The 23,397-nt window shown below is 40.2% G+C and overlaps 3 protein-coding genes across 3 annotated transcripts in view; all 3 read right to left on the bottom strand.

The window, feature by feature from the left end:
- Positions 1-502: 502 nt before the first annotated feature.
- On the bottom strand, positions 503-1,484 carry LOC111662722 (uncharacterized). The gene has a single exon (XM_023416679.2). It carries the CDS (start codon positions 1,482-1,484, stop codon positions 510-512), a length of 975 nt encoding a protein of 324 aa, XP_023272447.2. The 3' UTR covers positions 503-509.
- Positions 1,485-5,165: 3,681 nt separating this feature from the next.
- Positions 5,166-18,031, bottom strand: heg1 (heart development protein with EGF-like domains 1). Its single transcript, XM_087176738.1, has 13 exons — positions 17,575-18,031; positions 11,466-12,663; positions 10,586-11,094; positions 9,360-9,482; positions 9,160-9,263; positions 8,994-9,049; positions 8,611-8,771; positions 8,011-8,145; positions 7,651-7,693; positions 7,504-7,541; positions 7,283-7,370; positions 6,831-7,008; positions 5,166-6,633 (listed from the first exon to the last, which is right to left on the bottom strand). The coding sequence occupies exons 1-13, from the start codon at positions 17,846-17,848 to the stop codon at positions 6,490-6,492; spliced, it is 3,051 nt and encodes a 1,016-aa protein (XP_087032864.1). The 5' UTR covers positions 17,849-18,031; the 3' UTR covers positions 5,166-6,489.
- Positions 18,032-19,271: 1,240 nt separating this feature from the next.
- slc12a8 (solute carrier family 12 member 8) overlaps positions 19,272-23,397 on the bottom strand; it is a 17,328-nt gene continuing 13,202 nt past the window's right edge. The window contains exons 10-14 of the mRNA XM_023416638.2: positions 21,524-22,184; positions 21,318-21,415; positions 21,101-21,218; positions 20,190-20,250; positions 19,272-19,936 (exon numbers count right to left, since the gene is read on the bottom strand). Of these exons, the coding sequence (XP_023272406.1) occupies positions 19,768-19,936; positions 20,190-20,250; positions 21,101-21,218; positions 21,318-21,415; positions 21,524-22,184 (1,107 nt within the window). The 3' untranslated portion in view covers positions 19,272-19,767. The remainder of the gene's footprint in view (positions 19,937-20,189; positions 20,251-21,100; positions 21,219-21,317; positions 21,416-21,523; positions 22,185-23,397) is intronic.

Raw genomic sequence — 23,397 nt, 5'->3', positions numbered from 1 at the left:
TTTTACTTTTGTATTTTGTCAAGATGGAGCTAATATGAACTATTCTATACAATGTTAGGCAGTTTAGTCTATAACAAAAACATGTTTTATTAGTTTTGTATATTCAATTGTAAGATAACAACATTAAGTTCAATATTTCCCTCTGAATATAGTGAATTGGAAGTATGAAGTGGCATCAAATTAAAACAAGAAAGAAAAGTGTCAAAATTGTGCCTGATTACAGTACTGTATAACTTCTCATATACATCAGAGCTGTGAATAGGACCTACATTTCTGCATTTGTTGCCACAAAAAAGTAAAAATGTAAAGAAACACTTTGACCTACAAAGTACTACTACCAAATACATTACTAAATGAATAATAATAAATTTTGAAAATGAATTTTAGAAAAGTACTTTGATTAATAAACCCATAGAATTCCTGATTTGATTTGACATACTGGTATGGGCTTACATACTTCAGGGGCAGCTTGCATTGATATAGATTTTATGCCACCAAACTCCAGGTCTTCAGGTTTGAGCTTCAGTATCATCCTCCTTGTTGTGTTGTTGTTGTTGCAGTGGTGTTTTGCACCACTGAGTTACTCTGATCCAGATGTCTGTTGCTCTCCGCCTGAATACAGCCAGACCAGCTCCCAGGTTGAACGTGGTGCCTGACATGTACAAGTTGATGACAGTGAACTGGATATATGAATTGCTGGATAAAGAGGGAGAGTGCCGAGAAAAAAAGATGAACATGTTACAGAACACATACAAGACTCCCTGCAGGATGCCAGTGACAGTGACCCTCACCTGACCACTGAACCGGGGACAGGAGAGTGGATGTCCATATGCTACCATACGACCCATGTGTCTGGACAAGTAGACTACAGTAGAACCATTGAACATCACCATAACACCCAGACAGATTAAGAAGTAGGCCTCCACTACATAATCCCAAATGATATACATATATGCCAGCCATTTCGAGTGATGTCCCACAGACATAAGTATGTCATGATGTGTTGTGAAATTGTTACTGAATCCAAAGCCATTGAGGGAAATATCATTTAAGAACATGACAATACACCCAAACAAATAGAATGTTCTCTCAACAAGGCAAATGCAGTAGATTATGGGTTTGATATTCTTCTTAATCCAGACAAAGAACGCTCGCTGTGCTGGTACAATCTGGGTGTAGAAGAAGAGGTTAAGCCAGACAGAGGAGGTCAAACTAATGCTCAAAGTGCAGAGTGCCACCAAACCTAAGATTTGAGAGACCTTAGAGTTTTCAGGTAGTAGTTCAGAAAAGAACATCACAGTGATTGACATCAAGTAAGCAATTGTGCAGCAAATCAAGGACCACAGGAGAAACTTCAGAGGTTGCTTGATCCTTTCTGCATGAAGTGGACAGACCATGCAAAAGAAGTAAAATGCATTAGTCATGATGTTGAGAACAACAAGAGGTCCATTAATTAGGACATATGTGTGATAGTCCATCTTCATTCTGTTTGTTGTTTCCGTTTTTGTATCTTCCATCCTTGTAGTGCTCATACAAGTAAGTGAGGCACTCAAACTCTGTGCACTGAAATAAATGCGAGGTATTTTGCATCATATGCAAATTGGAATATGAAAATAAAACATATTACTGTTAATGTTTTATCTTCATGTATTCATTTTTTTTTTTTTACAGGGCTACTTGTGGTTGTGTGTACAAATGAGTTCTCCAAGCAGAATTATTGAAGTTTAGAAATCTAACACAACAGTTGGATAGAACATGAAGATCATGAAGGGAACAATTTTAAGCATTTGTAAGTTGGAGAATTTGTCACAATAAACATGACATGATGAATGAACAGCGAGAGATCTGTGTCACGTAGCTTGTGGAAATATGAATGAAATGTATGAATGTAATTTATTGAAGACACTGTACTGACACTTTACTTGAACCCCCCTCAAAAAGCATTATATAAAACATTTAAAAATATAAAATTAATTATTAAATAAAATTTTATGACGTTAAAGTGTTTATTTGTGTACAGTATTTGTCAACAATTGTAACTTCTTCAATGAACACATTATATATTAAAGCTACAGTTCACATACAGTATATTGTCTAAGTAAAGAGAAAAATGGTTTAAATTATGCAGCTCATTTGAAAAAAAGAAAATAGTTAAATGAATGGATAAAAAGTACAGCTAACAAATACATTGCTATGGTTTGTATTTGTATTTTCAGAGTGTTCTTGGTTTGACCGTAGCTACTCCAGAAGTTATGGTTATAAATTGTGTTCATGCAAAAGCAAAGCTACATTCAGCTTGACCTTTAAAACATGAACAGGTACAGTAATATTCCAAGTTTCAGGGGCAGCCTGCAGTCATGTAGATTTATAAATATGCAATGATATGCAATTCACCTGAAGGTATATATCAAGTCATGATACATTGTGTAATTGTGACTGAAACCATCAAAAACAAAGATTAGTTCAAGTAAGACGATCAAAAGCATGTCACCAACTGAAAATCCCTTTTCATCCATCTTCATTTTATTTTCTGTTCCAGTGTCTTCTTCCCTTATAGTGTTCAGATTTCAACACTGTGAGGTACTACAACTCTGCGCAATGTAGCAAATCTGATGCATTTGCAACACAAATAAAAATATGAAAATAAAGCATGTTAATATGAAATCACAATGAAATTGTGCAATTGTACTGTTCTGATTCAGTAAAATGTACAGTTGCTTGAAGAGGCATTCTAGCAATACAGTTGGGGAAGTCACGGGAGACGGATAAAAAAAAAAAAGAATGGTCAGAATTGATGCTGCAGAGGATGAGATATCCTGACTTTCATTAGTATGTGTCACGCTCCCAAAACTCAGGATTCTACATCCCATAATGCAACAAGGATGTTTCATAAGACACCACTGCCTCTTATATGTCCACTTCAAACCCCACAACTCATGTCTGTAATGCAGACTCTGTTCAAAATGTTGAATCTGGTGTGAAATTGGTGGAGTGCCCCCTTAATGATATGGTTGCACAGACCTCTATTCAATCAGTCATTACATGCATGAACACTATGGGTTTCCCAGCATGAAGTTAACCTGTTCTTGCCGTGTTTTGTCATAAAACAACCTACTGGATGAAACAGGGATGTGAATTTTGTAAATTGAATAAACCATAACATTTGATACAACTAAACCTCACACTGTATAGAAATTATTTCACCCAAAACGACTGTCACACACCAAATAATCACAACCTCATTTGGCCATTAACAGTTAAAGTATTAGCTATTTCCCCTGATGTCACCTGGCCAGAGTGCAGTTTAATATTATCTGTCACTATGGCAACACCACACAGTGCTTTGAGAGCCCTCCAAACAGCAGCCGCCCTTTGCCTGAATATAAACTGACCGATTCCCAGGTTGATAGTGTTGCCTGATATGAACAGTGAGGTGACGGTGAAGGAGACAGAATAACTGAAGTAAAAGTCTGGGGCGAACATGTAGGCGAAAGAATCTAAGAGATGGAAAGTGTCATAGAGGAAGTAGAACACTCCTTGAGAGATCCCAGTGATGGTGACTCTCATCTGACTTTGAATCCTCGGTGTGTAGAAGCAGCTGCCACTCTGCGCCACGTTCCTCATGTGTCTAAATAGGTAGTGGGCTGTGGAAAAGCTAGAAACTGTCATGATACACAGACAGATCAGGATATGCACGTTGATGATGAAGAAACAAACTTGGCTTGAGAAGTACACTTCATCAGGTCTATGTGCATACCCTGTACCGTTAATGCAAGTGAAGCCACTGAATACATCTGGAATATTCATGACACTATTGAACAAAAAAAGGGTCCCATCGAGAAGCAAAGCCACGTAGATGAAAGACCTGATGTTCCTCTTTACCCAGATCGAAAGAGCTCGATTTGCAGGGACAATCTGGATGTAGTAGAAGAAGTTCAGCCAAACATAACACGTCGTGCTGCTATACATAAAGTAATAGCACAACCACCCACAATATGATGAACATTTCAAAGCTTCTCCTTTGCTTGAACACACAATACATTAAAGGCAAAGAAGCACAGTAAATAATTGAGCACCAGACAAGATATCCCAGAAGTGTCTTTAAAGGCTGCTTGTAAGAAAAGCACAATTGCAGTTTTTATAACATCAGCACCCGGAAAGGAATTCAGGCATCATTAAATTTTACTACTGTGTTTTTCCTGCTGCCACATGTTACAATGCCTTCTGTGTAAATCCCCTATGCTCTAAGAAAAAACAAAAAAACAAAAAAACAAAAACCAACATAACATAAGAAACAACAGCATTCTGAATGATTTACATTTTCATTAGAACAATGGCCTTTTTATGTCACGCTTTAGATTCAGACTCATTCGATTTAGATTTAACTATAAGTACTATACATTTAAGAGGACACCAGACAGATCGTATAGACATGTATTAATGTTTTCTTTTTAGGTAAACTTTTCCATTGCATGGGTCCTCAAAGTATCCAAATGAAGTGGTGAGGCAAATGTTGCTTAACCAGGGATTGTACGTCAACCTACAGGAAACCAACTTCAGTGGACCATGTAGAGTTCATGTAAAGAACTTTATCCACAAAGGAGGAAATATATGAACATAGAACATATTTTGTCTTTGTACAAATGAAGGATTCTTTTTTTCATTTCCTGTGTTTGGAACAAACTGCAACAAAATACCAGAAGAGACACAAAACACAAAAGGCATCGAAATTTCAAGCCAGGCTTGAGTAACCACACTGTCTGTAATGTAACAGCCAGAGCTTTCAGGTAGTTACCTAAGTATTCAACAAGTCCTCCAGTGCCATAATATCCAGCTCTAAGTACAGACTGCTATGACTGGGATTTAATAGTAAAATATGAAATTAAATAAGATATGAATGCCAGTCCTTACTGAAGCTTTAGATATCCTACCCTGTACTCAGTGTAGTTTCATATCATTTCAAAACATGGTTTGACAAAATTCAATTTTAAGACAAGATCCACATATTAGTCTCTTCTTGTTGCTTTCAACTGCATTCTTCATAACATATGGGATATGATAACTTGACCACCTGAGTATATTACCACCATTTCATACCTGCAGTGACAATTGAGCTATCTCCATGACAAAAAAAAAAATCAAAGATGATTTAGTCAGAGACAAAATACTGTGCAATATTTTTATTTAAATAAGCACATCTGACTAAAACGCCAGAATAAACCGATCATAACACAAAGGAAGAAAATACTCACATAAAAATAACTCTCCGTATCGGAAATAGCTAATTATGATACATCTTTACATTCAAACACTCGTTGACAGTTATGATCAATCTGGTATTCAGATAATTATTCCTCACACACTTCTCACAAATACCAAGACTTACACACTTGGTTGCTCTCTCTCTCTCTCTCTCTCACACACACACAGACACACACACACATACATGCATGCATGCACACACACATTTAAAGCCACAGGTTTATCCCTCTAAAGTCTGTCAGTGTGTATGAGTGAGATATTCATGATGCTACATGTCAAGGATTTAGACATACAGGGAATAAATAAACGTTGGCGTGAGATTACAAAGTTGTTCCTCAGTTTACGTTGGGTGTAAAACTGAACTCTGTGCAACCTTCAGTGGTTTGTTATTGTCATATTTCCAAATCACAGCAGTGGCACACACATATTCATATTTCAGCACTTAACAGAGCACACAGTATCAATGTTTTTGCATGTCCTAATCTAGTTGCTACACATCACATGTAGTTTACATTACTGTTGTTTTTTTTTGTATCCAAATGTGTTTTCACACATTCCAGGCAGCCAGTATGTCACATTCATTTCTGTGAGCACAGTGGGTGAACACAATCTTTTCTGCTTTTCTCTATCATTAAGCATTAATGCAATGCAGTTTTTTTTCAAGGTAATCTGCACTGTGTGTAGGCATATTTACTGTAAGGAATGACCAACCTTAAGCACGTTTCAAGTGTCTGCAAATGGTTTTTCATCATACAGTGAAGCAAATGAGAATCAGTGGCTGCCTGGAAGGCAGGAAAAACACATTACACAATCTTTAACACCACAGTGGCAATGTAAAGTACATGTGAGTTGAAGTAAATGAAGTATATTATGCAAAAGTATTGAAATAGTCACACAAGTACACATTTTACTTGCAAAAATGTGTACTTACATAAAATGCAGACCCGCATAGACACACGCACACAGGAATACACAAAAATTTACATCATTATTGTGAAGCCCTGAATGTATATGTTCAAATGGGTTTTTCAAAGACAGTGAGGCTCACACATTAGCATTGTCACCGTGACTGTAAACCATCATGACACATCACAATTGTCGGTATAAGTGATGGTAAGTTTCAGTATGTGTGTGTGTGTGTGTGTGTGTGTGTGTGTGTGTGTGTGTGTGTGTGTGTGTGTGTGTGTGTGTGTGTGCGTGCGCACATGTGTGTTCAAGGTGGGGCAGTTAGAAGTAGTCTCGTCTTCGTGAATCGTCACTAATGAAGGAGGGGTTCCATTGGGCAGGGTAAATGCATGAGTGGCGAGAGCCCGGCAGACCTGTGAATGGATACAGACCATTTCTGTCTAGGTCTGAGTTACGTAACGCAGGCTGAGGGAATAAGCAGAGAGAGAGAGAGAGAGAGAGAGAGAGAAAATTAATGCAACATGCTTTTAATGTTTCCTCTTATCTAGCATGGTGATTTATCAGTTGAATCTAAGCACACAAAAACTAAACCCAAACTTGATGCATGACAGACAAACCTAGGAAAGGTAGACAAATAAGAGGTGTGTTATATGTCTCCTTACAGAGTAGTAAATGTCAGTCATCTGCAGCAGGTTCTTGGTGCTGCCGTTCTCTTGCATCTCTATGGTCTCTCTGCCCCACTCCATGGATATTCGGTTATTTTTTGGGAAGTCTGCATAAGGGGACATCTGCAGGTCTCCACTCTTGAAGATGATCTTGTTGATGTCATTCTTATCTTTCCTGGGAGACCAAACATTTAAAAAAAAGTTAAGCAGTTTACCAAAACAGTTTTCTTCAATAAACCATCCATAGTGAGAAAATGTTTTTTTTTTTAAGTAAATATTCTGCCAACAAATTATCGCAATTGTCCAGGATTACTTGTTTCTGTATTTTTCAATCATCAACTTGAAACAAGGTAGAGGGAGGTAGAGTATACTGGTATAAAGACATTGTCAGTTGAAATAAATAGCAAAATGAAGAAAGTGTTTTATGCTATCAATATCAGCAATCTTACTTGCAGCAGGTGACAATGAGAGCGATGATGAGGATGAGGAGCAGGGCGCCCCCTGCAGGTGCAACCACGACTGCAATCAGCTTGTAAACTGTAACATCAAATATCAATGTATTAAATACAACACTTAAAAAACACATTTAAAGATCACAACAGGAAATAATTGAATCTCCCCATTAAAGCTGATTAATATTAGTCTATTAAGGATTTTTACAGTCACTTACAATTTGCACAGTTGAATCCTCCAAAACCAAACATACACCTGAAAAGAAGAGACAGAATCTGCAGTGAGAAAGTGATCTTAAATCTTTCAGTGTCACCTGATTGATACTGAAAGGAAAAGAAAATTGAAAATTGAAAGTTGAACTTACGGAACACAGGTGCCATTTTCCAGCTTGTAGCCATCCCCACATTCTGTAACAAAACATTTTGCTCAGAGAAGTTCCGATTTCACAGTTTAGAAGCATTAAAACGCCAAAACTGTTGCTCTATTATTCAGTGTTCTTAATTTGGATGAATTTCATGTGAAATTTAGAAAAATTTGCATGTCTTTCAGTCAGCACGGAAAAGCTTACTTGACTGTCACCTTGTTTTAAAGTATAACAAACGATATCTGGTTTATTATTTTGATTACTTTTGGTCATTCCTGTATTTTGCGCTCACACTAGGTAGCTGGATAGATTTGATAGGCTTTGTGTCTCAGCGGAAACAAAAAGAGAGAAAGAGCTTACCTAGGCAGGACAAGTCTTCAGGATTGTGTTTGTAGTATCCTTGAAGACACTGGCAGTAGGCTGTGCCACTGCTGTCTGTGCAGGTGGAGCGCTCTGTATCACACTGAGTCTTCTTAGCCACACACAGACTCTCCCCTGGAACACAGTGTGGACAGAATTAGTCACCAAAGTAAAAAGACAGGACACTGATCCTGACCTGGATAACACAAGAAGTCCAAGAGGTTAGAAAACATTTGTTTCCCTCAATTCACCATCAGGTCAGAATTTATTAATCTACCGTTCGGGTTCAAACCAACCATCATACATGTGAGCTCATAGAAATTTTACTGCATAATAAAGTATTTTATAGTATCGCACTGTTGTCCTTTGATGTGATTAGAGGATTCCTGCGTAATATTTTCACAAATGTATCATGGTACATTTCACATGAGAGTTTTTACGGCTACAATCTGCCTTTAAGTGGCTGTAAAAATATTATTTACTTTTGATAGTGACCCCTCAATTATGTTTACAGGACATTTAGTCAAAAACTGTATTAAATTTGAAAGAAATGAGCACGATTATGTTGATTATAATGTGGCCCATGGCTATCATATTTACCGCGATAAGTGAGCTGGTGGTGCAGGACCATTCGGCAGTGGGCCACCGAGGAGCTGCAGTTGCTGAGGGACATCTTGATGCTGTTGTAGACTTCTGCACTCGTCACATCACTGGAGATGGAAAACATGTTGATAACTAAGATACGCAACCCGTCCTCATCTCTGTGGGGAGAAGTTCAAACTGTCAGTACAGAGGTCAACAATGACAAAATATCTATGTTGCATCATTTACTCTAATATATTGCAATTCTGACACAAAGAAATGAGCTTTTGTCTCATATAACTATGTGTTGCTTTTGTGATTTTGAAAATATATCAACAAAATACTGCGAAAGTACATTAATGGAATGGTTTAGTGATTAGATAGTGACAGCAAGAACGTACTTCTTACTCAGAGTTGAGCGGCTGTAACCTTGAAGGACTGACAATGAGGCATTGAGCTGCAGTGAAGACAGGAAGGTAGGGTGTATAAGATATAATACATATAAGCCTAAGAATTGTTTTCTCAGAATGGAGCAGAGTAGATGCAGCTATGTGGACCGGCTCTCACCAGCTGAATAATCTCTCTCTGGATCTCATGCGTGGTGGTGCTCTTGAAGGTAACAGGGTCATGTGGCGGTCTGTTAACACTGAAAATTCCCAGAAATGTCTTTGCTGTGGTAGGGAAAAAAATTACAATAAGGCCTTTGATAAAACAACTCAACTAGAAAAATAATAATTATGTTATATTTATATATACAGGGATCTTACCTCTGGTGCAGTTGCGTCCCTCCTCGAGGTTGTAGCCGAGCGGGCATTCACAGCTGAAGGAGCCTCGTGTGTTCACGCACCTGGAGCAAGGTGGGCAGGGGTCCCTCATACATTCATCAATAACTGGACACACAGTACATAAAGGTTATTACAATCTTACATTTAAAAGGGCCGTTACTGAATCCATAAACCTCAAACCTAATCTTAACCTTCGGCACGATCACTCAGTATGCAACACATTGAAACACCAAACTTGAGGTACAGAAGCATGCATATTGACAGTGCAGTTATCAAACAGAAGCTCATCCTGGTTGCAGTTCTGTCAGTTTCTGCTGACAGTGACAGGTCTACTGATGCCCTTCATAGCTCACACACATCCCGCCGTTCATACAAGGGTTTGACACACAAGGGTTTCCTGGAGTTCAGACAGGAGAGCAGGCGTTTTACTATGAACTCATATAAAAGTTAGGTGGTTTCTCATCATCATCATTATGTAACTGTTTATTAAGCACATTTTCACACCTAACCTAATTTCAGTCCTTTCCAGTTTTTGTGATAGATGCGATTTTTTCTGCTTTGTTCCGAGTACTGCACTCATACAATCAAGTACAACGATAACTGAGGCATAATCAGCATCATTTCAATTTACAAATTGGAGGATTTCCCACAATTACTTGAAAATTTATCAACTACAAGGTAGAACCTTCTTCAATCCAGAGACAAACAGATCTCTGGTAATTTGAAAAATGTAGCATGTGTTTGACTTCATTCTTCTATAAAATAAAGCATATAAATACTGAAAAACTGAGGCGCTGAACTTGAATTTAGATGCTTTGGAGCTTAAAAGTTCAGATCATTCTTAGACATTATCCCACTCATTATGCAAGACATCAACTAAAGATATAATCTGCCTAAATGATTTGAAAGTCCCATAGATTACAATCCACTATTCTACGAATTCATTTTTGTGAATTCTCAATAACTTTATACCTTATAAAGCCCAATGAAAGAAAATGATAGTCTACATTTGTGCATCTGAGTTTTGCATTTACACTGAGTTCAGCTTTCACAGTTCTGTGTCTGTCAGTGAATGATACAAAACATAAAAGTCTTTTTAAAAGAAGGTATTAGTGAGCATGAACAGCAATAGTCACAAGACACATTCTTGTTTTGAAAGCTGCATGTCAAAGATTGCTATATACAGTGAAAGGAAAGTGTGAACTCACTTGGTGGTGGTGGTGATGCTTTAGTGGGCTGGATGTCAGTGGGTGATGTTGTTACTACAAGCTCTGTGGTTCCCCTGTCTGTCTGTTTCCCGGTGGTGTGCAGAACTTCTGTACTCCTGGTCGGGGTGCTGTGGGTGTCGGTGGTGGTGATGTACCGGCTAGGAGATGTGGAAACTCCCACAGAGCCAGTGCTTGTTTCTGTCTGCAGGGTTGTGGGGTTGGCAATTCTGGTTGAGGGGCCCTGGGTTTGGCTTGGTGACACATGGTGAGTTGGGTGCACTGTAGAGGTCTGCAGGGCCGGAGTGGAGGCTGTGGTGGAGGGTGTAGTGTATGGGAAGGTGGCCTCGGTATGTAACTCTGAAGTCGAGCTGCTGGTGGTGGTGCTGCTGAACCTGGAGGACCAGGTTACGGGTGGAGGAGGGGTGGTTGTGGTGGTGGGGGTGATGATGGTGGTGGTGGTGGTGGTGGAGGCAGTGGCTTTGAAAGTTTCTTTCTCATTTATCTGTGAGCTGTTAAAGAGAAAATAAACCAGTCAAGTCTCTCACAGACTTCTGACAAGAACTGAAAAGAAAAGATAAGAATCATTTTCATCTTTACAACTTTGGTCGGTTCACCTCAGGATCACTCAGCGTTGTGAAGGCAATGATGGAAGCTTATTAAATCTGTCAGAAACATGTTGTATTTATAATAGAGCTGTATATTTCTGTCAAAATCATGTTTTCTACTGTAAAATATATTTTAAAAAAAAGATAACATTAAATAACAATATTGACAAATCCAACTCTCTGTTGCTGTGCCTTTGCAAAAGCCAAGTATCTGTCCTTGAACCATTAATTTAACCATTAATAAAGCACAAAATTTAATAAACAATACAATGTACCTTTCTGTAACAGGAACAGGTGTGGTGGTGAGGAAGAGCTCAGTGACCAGCACTGGAGTGTCTGTCAGAAAGTTGTCCATTTCAGATGTATTGCTACTGACTGTAGGGGGCGCTGTGGTCAGACCCAAGTCTGTGCTTTCCTCTCTGGTCTGGGATGACAGCCCCTCGGTGCCCTCTTGGTTCTGAGTGCTGGAGCTGTGGCCTGCAGTGGAAGACTCGGTGGAGGTTCCAACATCGGAAACTGCGTCCAGGTCTGTCCCTGAGATGTTGGTAGTACCTCTTGCAGCTGAGGTGACAGGAGGTGTGGAAGAAACCAACACTTCAGATTGTTCAGTGCTGAGCTCCGTCACTCTGAGAGGTGGTGTCGAGTCAGAGGTCTCCTCAGACGCTGAGGTATGTTGATACTGCGTGGCATTAGGTGGTCCAGTTAAACTCTGGGTTCCTGTGGACCCCCCCGGGCTCCCAGTCTCTGGAAACATCCCCTTGAAGGAGTTGGTCATGTGCTGGTCTGTTGTGTCCCTGCTGTCAGTCCTTGTTGATGGAGCACTGTGGGTGTAGTCCTCAGTCCCTGTAGCCCTAGCAGGGATACCCCAGGTGGAGGGGGGCTGATGAGAGTTGGATTCCTCTGTATATGCAGAGGAGGTGCTGTTGCTTGAGGAGGAGGTGACAGATAGCAGGGTCCTCTCCCCGGCTCGGCTGATGGTGGTGGAAGTGTAGGTGCTGTCGGTGTGAACGTCTGTCTGCGACGCCAAGGCTGTGGCGTCTCCCAGCCACTGGGGAAGCCTCGCGTCCTCTGTCAACATCCAGGACCTGGCCTCCCAGGACACAGGATGGGAGACATCTGGCACCTGGTCTGTGTTAACAAATTCCTTCCAGTCCCTGCTGCTGCTGCTTATGCTGCTAGTGCTGCTGCTGCCGCTGCTGCCGCTGCTGCTACTGCTGCTGTTGATGCTGCTGATGCCGCTGCTGCTGCTGCTGCTGCTGCTGCTGCTGCTGTTGCTGCTACTGATGCTGCTGCTGCTGCTACTGATGCTGCTGCTGCTACTGATGCTGCTGCTGCTACTGATGCTGCTGCTGCTGCTGCTACTGGCCTCGGTGGTGGCTACAACAAGGGTGGATGTGAGCGGCTCAGTAGACAGACTGGTAGTCTCTAGTGATCCATTGCTTTTTTCTGTGAAGGTTTGTGTCTGCTCAGTGTCTGTGGAAAAAGAAAATAATGTATCGTATGATTAATTACTAACATTCACATTCAAACATTCATCTCACAGTATAAGTACTGGAAAATTTGTCAATTTATTGATTAGGCAACTGACACAAAATCCTTTAAAAGTTGTTTTAGTCAATTATTAATCAAGCAAAAATGGAATTTGCTGCTTCCAGCTTCTCAACTGTGATGATTTGATGCTTTCTGTTGTCACATAGTATAAAATTATTTTACTTAACACAACACAATAAAAAAAAAACACATAACCACTGACAATAATTGCTACCTGCAGCCCTACACAGTATAATGATAATTCCACACTCAAGAAATCAGACATCCTTCAGTTTTGCTTTAACTTTTAGTGAAATAGACTTTTTGTCTTCCCTTCCTCTAGTATTGGAATGCCAGTACCAGGCATCCACACTTCTAATAATTGAATCAGGGTCTCCTTGACAACTAAGCTGACAGGCAATTTTTCAAACAAGACAGGTTGAAACCAATATTCATCTTCTGGCTGTTTTTTCTGTCAACATATTGTACTTGACTTCCATTATGCTGTGGCCACCAGAGGGTGCTCACCAGAGTGTCGGGCCTGTTCAGCCCGCAGAAACTGGGAAGATGCTGTAAGAAGTGCTGCAGCTTGCAGCAGGGGCAATAATTTTGGGTGGAGAACAACTGGCAGCCGGGCTCGCCTACTCTAACAAAGGCTTTAAGTCCTAAATATGGTGGTGACGGTCTCCGCTGGGAATCAGCAATTTCCTTCCTAAAGCTGAGTGAGCACAAGGCACTGGCAGAAAACTGTCACCATGGATCTAGGCGTGTATTCATGTTCATTGTTTGTGGAGTGTTTTTTTTTTTTTCAGTCTGGCTCACAATTGTTGTCATATAAACTACGTACACAGTACCAGAAGTGAAATGTTAAGAAAAGAATGATGTTACAGAGTAGGGATTGTTGCTTCAGACATATTTTTGTTGGTATTTTGCCTTTTGACATTTGACAGTAGAGATAGACTTGAGAGAGCCAGGGGGGCGAAATGCAACAAAGGTGCCCAGCTAGAATCAGTCAGTTAGATGGCATTAATCTTAGGCCATGAGTTTAATTGTTTTTAACTCATTATTTTAAAACTGCATTGATTATTTTTTTTTCACTTGGGGGGAGACGAACAAACTGAAAACACAACACTGACATATGCTATCACTTTTTAAATTGATTATGTTGAATGACTTTGCATACTGTTGCCTATTTACACCTTCAGCAGAGGTAACTTAAGCTATCATTTGGAGTCATGTTTATGGCCATATGACTAATTTTAAGGCCAATATTTACTCTCCTTTTAGCTCTGTTTTGGTATCCACAAAATCCTTCGTAAAATATCTTGTTTTTTAGCTTCTAAATGTTGCACTATGCTTACAAGCTATTTCATAACTTTGTCCGCCCACTGTTTGGTGCCAAGCAGGTAGCGTACAGAGGGTTTATCTAACTTTTTGTTAAAGAAAAAGCTACATGCTGCAACTTGAAACAAGGATGATGAGAACAGTGAGAGTGAATCTACAGTAGAGTTGTGGCCGTAAAACCAAAGCAATGAGCTGAAAGATTCTAGAACTCTGTGGAGCTGAGGGAACTGCAGAAATAAGAATTATTAATTAATTGACAATTATCAGTGGGTTCGTCGCTACAAGCATTTCATATTACAGAAAGTCATATGATACATTGTTGACATAAAGATATTAGTAAGTGCAGCTTTAGATAACATAACTAGTGAGAACGCGATGGGAGAAGTCTGTGTGTGTGTGTGTGTGTGTGTGTGTGTGTGTGTGTTTGTGTGTGTTTGTGTGTGCGTGTGTGTGTTTGTGTGTGTTTGTGCGTGTGTGTGTGTGTGCGTGTGTGTGTGTGTGTGTGTGTGTGTGTGTGTGTGTGTGTGTGTGTGTGTGGGTGTGAGGTCTTTCTCCACACTAAAAGGTTTTTTTGTCTCTGCCTGTCCCTGATGCTGTGCTGTCTGACAGCCTGCTAACTGGCTGGTCTCCAGCAGGCCAGGACTGGAACAACACCACTCTGTGGATGAGCATCGGTGCTGGACAGCATCCTGACAGCCAACACACAGTTCATCCAAAACCAATGGAGGGGAGAGTTCAACTGCATAACAGCCTGTCTGCTGGGAGTCTATGGGGAGAACTGGGCCACCAGACTCTATTTTTCTCTCTCACTTCCTCTGCATGTGTCTCTCTCATTATTTCATTTTCTCTCTCTGGATCCAGTCCGGGCAGCAAAACTCAGACTGGAACGTGGTGTTGGCAACAAGTGAAGGACACTCCCAGATTCTCTGCTGTTTATCGCTCAGCTCTCAACTGTTAACACAGTTGTCACTGTGGTTTTTCACATCTGTTACACTTTAGAAACGCCGTGGGTTGCATGTTAATTTGGGTATATGCAGCATGTTCAGCATTATAATGAGCATAGGCGATAGTATGACACAGCAGTGGTGTGAAATTTAACAGCCAACAGGCCAAATAGGTAATTTGTTGCTGAGGACTTTTACTACTATCGTCAGGTACCAAATGTTGAGCTGGGTTGGAGCTTCACAGCTCAGTTCGTGGGCTTGTCACCAGATGACTGTGACCTGAATGAGGAAAGTGAATCATTTTCACTTGTCATTCCTCAGCAGCCTCTACGCCTTTAAGCAAAGCATTTGGCCTTCACATTGTTTCAGTGGACTTGTGTTGGGCAGCCCCCAGAGTGACTGTGTGTAACTGTATGAATCAACCAGGGTGTTGATGGAAATGACCAAAATCAAGTCAAGCCCACATTGGACCAATAAATGAATCATCTTCATAATGCCCAGCAGCGTGCCTGAAAGAAAATAAGTTATCACTGACATCGCTGTTAAACGTTAAACTGTTAATGTTAAACTAAGTTCAGACTGTGCCTTAAGTTTAAGGCATGCATTGATGAAAAGAGTGCAGCATGTGATAAGTTTATAGTGATGCCAAGTTGGGGACATTTTAATTTCAATATAATAGATTTAACTACTTTTTCGCACAATTTTATTTTAATGTTTAGGGCAGGTATACAGTATTCTATACGGTGACCACCTGGTGAATAGTAGAATTAGTAGTCCAGTGCATATTAATAATGCTAATAGTATGTTTATAATAAGAGAAGAATCTGACAGCAATTCTATTTTTGTAATTTTGAGGCTACAAAATATTTGAGCCGTAAAACTGTCTCAAAAAACCCACAAAAATCTAAAACCTATTGACGTATGACCACAATGACTCTCCTAAAAGATGCATCATCAATTAAAGCGCTTTACTCCTCTGAGGTTTTCTCCTTAATTGCTTCAAGACTATACCACTACGGTGTTGGGATGTTATGAGACACGTTCTCCTGAAACCACAGGCATTATCTGTGAATATGGCTTCTACCTTAAACAACTTACAAGCTTTCCACCTATAGCTTGATGGTTGATATTGGACATTGTGCCCAGGTCACTGGGCTTTAAATCCCATTCAAAGCTCTGGAGTTGTGAGGGGAAAATGTGTGTGTGGTTCAGATGTGGTTTCCCCTCGTCCCTCTGCACTAAATGTACTAAAATAGTTTAGCTGCAGGTTGTTGTTTTTTTGTGTGTGAGCAACATCTCTATTAAGTCAAAATACCACAGTCTCTTTCTAACATGTCTGCTTCTCTTCATGCCCCTCAACTTGCTTATGATTGGTACACAGAATAATTATAAAGGAAAACATTGTGGTTTTACCTGGATTATCAGTGGACTCTTGTGAACCCCACTGCCCCCCTTGCTGCACATGTAGTAAGACTAACCATGCAACACTGTTGCGACTCCATACACCTTATCACCTGCATGAGCTGCTGAACAAACATCAAGACTGTCTGTGGCAACAGCAGCAGCTCAGCTTGAGCAGGAAAGGAGCAAAGCGGGTTAAGTGTTAAGTGAGATTGGATTTGTAGATAATGATAGGAGTGATAAATTCATGATTGACTGAGTGTTAGTGGTTTCATCAAACTAGGTGAATGGGTTTGAGCTGAAAAACTGATGAAGCCCATTTAATGACCAAGCTAACTGTTGCTGTTTTAAGTGGTGGCTAATTTTCAAAAATCAAAGTAAAATGTCTTAAGGTGAGTTTACTCTCCTCTATATTAGAAACACAGTTGTGAACATACAGTATAAGCCTGAAAACCCTTTTTGCACTGACAAAGAACTGAAGCAGTGTTAGTGTTAGTAAAGGAAAATTAATCTATTGAAATTATTGTGATTAACGATTAACACTGGTCCCTGCTTCGCAAATGTAAATATGAGCTGATTTTCCTATTTTCCTCTTTTGGGGGTTTTGAACAGTTGAACAGTCAATCAGTCTGAATGTCAACTCTGACTTTGTAAAATTATGATGTGCATTTTTCCCATTAGTACCAATAATTTGCAGACCAAGCAATTAATCGATCAATCAGGAAGATAATAAATACCATCTACAATGGAAATAATTAATTACAGCTCTATAATGACGCAAACAAAACAAAAACAGCATTGTACTTGTTTCGTGGCACTGCATCTATGCATATGAGCTGAATTCATTTTGACATGCAGACACTGGCAGATTGATTTCATATAGCTTTTTTTTATTAATAATTTTTAATTGAGAGATGATCGCTATCCCACACTAAATATTGATACACTGTTATCATTGATGAGCTTTGCTGATGTATTTCTGTACTAACCAGCTACTGATCATTTTAACAGGATGAAAATGAAGCGTGTCTACATTTACAGAGCCTTTACTTTAAAGTGGAGAGCCATTCTCACACGGGATAGATGGGGACGACTGCACACTGGACTAACATTTTGTCTGTAACGTTACACTTGCCATTGCAGGCCTCGGTGACAGTGATCTTACCGAAGCTTCCCACAGTAGCAGTGTGTGTCTCCGCGGAGCGTGTGAGCAGGAGGTTCTTCTGCGATGGTGATAAACTCTCGCTGGAGTATGAAGTTGAAGTTGCATTGTTTTCCATGTTACTGGGTTCATCTGTGGCGGTTGAAGAATAAAATCCTGCCGTTTCGGGATCCGAGCTGTTGTTACTGGGGGTCCCTGTCCCGAGGGCCCCCGGCAGACCCAACAGGAGGACCGACAGAGACAGCCCGAGGACGTGATTCAAAAACCACGTTTCCATGCTTTTCAAGACCCCAAAACGGTCGCCGATAGTTTCCGTAAAGTCGAGTGAATGCTGGGGAGGTCTCCCGGGGACACCATGGGAGAAGCACTTCAGCTTTTAGTGAAGTTTCATATGAAATAAATAAATCCTGGTACAGGTCCGGAGGAGAACCGCAACTCGGACGGCGGGGAACGGAAGATAACAGAGTGGAGGCAGCAGCCTGTTATCACAGCGGAGGAGCCCGGGCTCCTCCCCCTCCGTCGCGCGAGCGCACACACACACGCACGCACGCACACAGACACACACACACACACACACACACACACACACACACACACACACACACACACACACACAGTACCGTTATTCAACCCAGTAGCTTCCTTTGCTGCCTTCAGGTGTTGTCGTTAAAAAAGTCGAAACACTCCTTTTTCAGCCATGAGAAGCTGATGCTCCAGAGACCAAAAGTTGACAGACCAATTAAACAATACACCGCCTCACCGCATTGATTAGTCCCTCTACTCTGGATCATATGGTACCAGTTAAATCGGTGGTATCATGGTATCAAAGTGAGGTGGTATCATTAAGAGAAATAAAGTTTCTGAGCATGTAAAGCCTGTGACTTGACTTACAATTATCACGTTCTGTGGAAAAAGTCCTTATATTAATGTTTATGTCCTAAAGTCGATTTACTTTGGCACAATTAAGGAATAAGGATTTTCATTTTTCTGGTGGGAATAGATGTCCCTCTAGAATAATCCAGGTGTTCATAATATAGCTGGAGCTAGGCTGATGCATTGGACATACTGTTGTGTATTTCAAGCCATCACCCCTGAACTGAAGTTCATATATTAGTTTTAACAATTCAGGTTTGTCTCCATGAGAAATGACAAGGATGGATGTGAAAAGTAGCTTCAGAAAACCACAGATCAACATCTCTACTGCTGAGAACTATGCCCAAACCAATTTCTCATACAGACTGAGTGATCAAGGAAAAAGGTACCAGGATCTTTAGATTATGAGCCTGTTGGTAGGTTGCTAGTCTGATAAAATGTTAAGAGGAAGTGGTTTTCACAGCTTTGCTGTTACACTGCAAGAACAGTAACTCTTTCAAAGCACACAGCAAACAAAGTTCACCCAAACAATACGACCTTGCAGTAAGCTAGGAATGAATTACTGAAATGTTTTTAAAACAAATGAAATACTGTCTCCAAATCACTTCTTCCTTCTTATAAAACCAAAAGCTAAATAGAAGTGTAGTACCATGTATGTTTTATTTTGAAAATCATTTTTGAATATCAAATGGCACTGAAGTTTGATATGCTTAGTTACTTCTAAATTATTGCGGGTCTGCAAGAAGACAAACATGACCTCAAATTGGGAAAGCAAAATAACCTGAGCAAAATTGCTCAACCAACGATTAACTGCAGACATGCAAAACTGAGAATACACATTTTAATGAAACCTTTGTGTCACAATTACACAGGATATTTATGCTGCATGAGCACCACAGTGGCTGGACCTCTTAGAAGTGACCCAGTGGTAGAGAAATCTGACAATGACATTTCAAACAGTGGAGAGTTTCACAGATTGTGATATTTCAGTCAAAGTTAAAGCCATAAGACAAGATAAACAATTTCTACTTCAGTTTACTTTATGGAAGACTTTATGGAAAATGACCAACTCCAGCTACATTCAGTCCTCAGATATCTCTCTCATTCTCTCACACAAACACGCACACTTTGTTAAACTCTAGAAAAAGTTTAAATTTCCTCCAACCACCACAAAAAAATGATCAGAGCCAATGAATGTCTCTGTTAAAACAAATGTGTACAGAATGTGGCCCATAGGGCAACATGAGACAGTTTGAGGCAGAAAATGTGTTTTCAGGTCGTCAGGTACAACATATAACGTAAAATTGACACTGTTTAATTCAGTCAGTGGAGCGGTGGTTGTACCATCTCGTCAGATCTGATGAATGAGGATTGGTGATAGCGGTGACGAGAGGCAAAGTCAGCATTTTCCTCTGTCAGCTGCCTGGTCTTCAGCCTGACCCTGGACAGAGAGGGTGTCACTATAATCTCATCCCTGGGAGATCCTTTTCCCCTGAAAGACAGGTAAATAGTATGGAGAAATAGGTTTTGGGTGATAGTGTGACATGGGAAATTACCATGTAACTGAAAAAAATAAAAATTTCAGGCAAAATTTCTTATGTTTCATGACTTGACGAGAACCAATGGATTATGACAATTACTTTATTCTGTGCATTAACAATGATCTAGACAAACATCCGTCACTCACTCATTCTTATAAACTTATTACTGACTGACCATTTAGTAACATATCAACCGCACAATACCTGCAAATGTTATTCAGTGTTGATTTGAGCCATGTGAAAAAACTGAATCGAGCTGCAATACCTGCAAATAAATCAAAAACTATTAGTTTTTTGCCCTGAAGAAATCAGCTCAATGAATTACATAATTTAAATACTAGTTGCAGAAAAACTTTAAAATGTGTAATAATAATAATAATAATAATAATAATAATAATAATAGGTTTAAATTTACTATGGAAATATTTCTTATTGTGTGAATATTTCTAATATAGCACAGAAAGTCAGGCACAAAGTGAGAAACACCAACGACATAGCATCTCGTCGACCACTTGTGGAACAGGTGTTTAACACTTGCAGCTCCTCTGCTCAGACATGTCATGAGTCAGACAGTTAAGGCACTGTAATGTGGTGAGATTAATGCAGATGCAGGGGTGTCCCATCCAGCTATTCTAGAAATCCTAAACCACAACAGCTGCCAGCCTGCCAGGCAAAGAGACCACAAGTGAAACTCCCAGCAACGTGTCCGAGTACGTTACCAGGTCACAACGCCTGAGCATGGGGACCAAATCTACATGCTTCAAATAAAAAAATTGCACTTGAGGATGTATTTTGCCAGACATAATGGTAAGTCCAAGTAATCTAATAATATAAAGTAAGAAAATTTTACAAATAAATAAAACCCCAGACAATAGACCAGTTAAGTAAATAACAAAATATGTGTAATATGAAATCATATCATTTATAGATGCAGTGTACATTAAGTGTATGGCTAGTATCTTGTCAAATACCATATTTAGAAATAAAAATGTCTACAAAGCCCACACAACACAGAAATCAAATAGAACATGAGAAAAGAAAAACGCAGTTAGTGGAACAAGAGTGTTTACATTACTGACCCTAGTTTATTCAGGTTAACTGATCACTGAAATTACCTATAGGTAGTCCAGGACTTGTTCTCCCAATGTAGAAGAAGAGCAGCAAGGCCATGACTATGTTTGCTAAGGCATAAACCCATTGGATAACAAACATGATCAGTATGGAGCTCAATGCCTGAAAGAAAAGAAATGATATATTCACATTATTCATACTACCTGAAAATATTCAATAGAACAGAAAGAAATAGTGTACAGAATGTGATGTGTAACCTACCCCGATCAGAGCAATCCAGTGGTTGCAGAACTTTGCACAGCATGAATCCTGCATGGATTTGATTTCAAAGCTCTGGTGTTCTGCTTTACCCTCAGCCCCTGAAAAATGTAATGAAATCTCAGGTAACTAAAAACAGGTAAAATTAACCTCTACGATCTCTCATTCTGTCCAGTCTTTTCTAATGTTTCATGGACAAAGCTCATCACCTGTGCTGTGATTTTGAGGGTCAGCAGATGAATCGTGTTCAACATGACATGTTTCTGTACAGCATTTGACTTGTGGCTGTTCTCCAGTCATGAGCTCCTCGTTTCCACACTGCACCTCAACCTCCTCATATGGTGGAGCTGAACCTATCTCCTCCCCTCTTTCTTCTGTGGACATATTGCTATTCAGGTCTAAGCCGAAGCTGTCCATCAGTCTCTGCTTAGCAGTTGCCTTTCTGCTCTTGCCTTGGCTGCTCAGCTCTTGCATGGAGGAGGTCTTCTCAGTCCAAGCATTAACATTTGAGACAGGTGGAAATATCTGATCCATGTCCTTAGCAAACTCCAATAAAGTGCCTTTACTCTGTGGACTCTCGCCTCCACTCCCATAGTTTGGGAAAGGGGCTTCAATAAGTGGTGTGGAGTTCTGCCTGTTGGACCTGCGCAGATTTCTTTTGGCCAGGATGAGGGTGTCCCTCTTCTCATAACTCTGCAGCTGGACGGTCATGGCCACGCTGAAGTAGGAGTAGTCAATGAAGCTGTAGGTGAGCATGAAGTTGATGGTGACGATGGGAGCTAGTACATTGACCTGGCCGATGAAAATAAAGGCCATGGTCAGCAGACTGGTCAGACAGATTGCTGCCACTGGGGTCCTGTTTGGGCCCGACTGAGAGATGGAGAGAGCGTAGATGTGATCAGTGACAGCTGCAGTACACAAGCTATTCCAAGTAAAATTACACCTGCCCAAGTCAAGAGAATAAGGCTGCAGAAAGAAGAACGTCCCATAGATTCACAACACAATATTTTTTCCCCCCAAATAAAACTGTATGACTCATGGACATGGGGGAGAAACACCCACCTCTATGAAGTGTGTCAATGAACCTGTACTTAGTAAAATTTTAGTCAAAACCAGCAGAAAGTTAGGACTGCATCTAGAGATCATTTGCTTCCTTTTCATGATGTAGCAATGGTACAATTACTACCTACTACTATAATTATCAAAGCAACTATCAACAAGTAAGCCCATTTCATACTAAGCCTCATGTTTTTGTCTTAACTAACCAAATCATTCCACAAAATCTTCTCATGACTTCATCTGGCCTTTTGTTGGTCAGGAGCCATGCTCAGCTAACCTGACACTGGACATCTGCAAGGCCCATGAGAATATCGGCACTAATCTCAGTATTGATGCTATTTTGTCCATTAGCAGTGTCTGACTTCATTGCATTTAATTCAATTTAGTTAGTTCTATACCATAAAGAGTTAAATTCTTTGTAGTTTGACTTCAGGAGGGTTAAACATCCAGTATACATTCCAGGGAGACAAAGAATTGACTGAATTGAATCTAATGATCTAAAAAAAAAAAAAAAAAAAAAGTCTTTAAATTTAGATGAAACACCAGTTCTAACAGGAGAACAAAAAACAATGCCCCAACAATAATCCCTTCCTCAAAATGGAAACATCGTTTTAACATGTGGTTTGGTAAGCAGTTTGCTTTCACTTCCCAGGTCCTATCACAGTTTAAGGAGAACTGCTGTGTGCCTGGCAGTCCTCCAGAGCACACAGCGGAGCAGGGCCCTGCCCGTCGCCCTTCCTGCGTTTGTTCTGATGCTTTGATTTGGGCCAAGATGTCTAGGGCCTCATTCCAGCCCGCTGAGAGAGGTGAGACACTGCTGCCATCCAGGCAAGTCTGAGGAAAACCGGGGTGGACGGGGTCAGGACGTCAATGTGACAATGTGTGTGAAGCAGCAGTGAGTTGTAACTCTTTGTGGTAATTCAGTCAGTCCCCTCACTCTATGGAACAGAGTCCACACACTATATTTAGGCAGTCTTGTCACTGCTTCCTATTGAGTCCAGTCACAACCCCCCCTATATATATA

This window comes from Seriola lalandi, unplaced genomic scaffold (assembly GCF_002814215.2).
Source record: "Seriola lalandi dorsalis isolate HSWRI2012SDOR001 ecotype SW California unplaced genomic scaffold, Sedor1 jcf7180002054568, whole genome shotgun sequence".
Lineage (NCBI taxonomy): Eukaryota > Metazoa > Chordata > Actinopteri > Carangiformes > Carangidae > Seriola > Seriola lalandi.
The sequence above is the reverse complement of the archived record's forward strand: the minus strand, read 5'-3'. Positions and strand labels throughout refer to the sequence as shown.

Coding starts and splice junctions, on each gene's coding strand:
- LOC111662722 (XM_023416679.2), bottom strand. CDS start 1,484: ATGAAGATGGACTATCACACATATGTCCTAATTAATGGACCTCTTGTT.
- heg1 (XM_087176738.1), bottom strand. CDS start 17,848: ATGGAAACGTGGTTTTTGAATCACGTCCTCGGGCTGTCTCTGTCGGTC. Junction 7,694..8,010: donor TGAAGACTTGTCCTGCCTAG/GTAAGCTCTTTC, acceptor GTTTTGTTACAG/AATGTGGGGATGGCTACAAG. Junction 6,634..6,830: donor TGACTGACATTTACTACTCT/GTAAGGAGACAT, acceptor TTATTCCCTCAG/CCTGCGTTACGTAACTCAGA.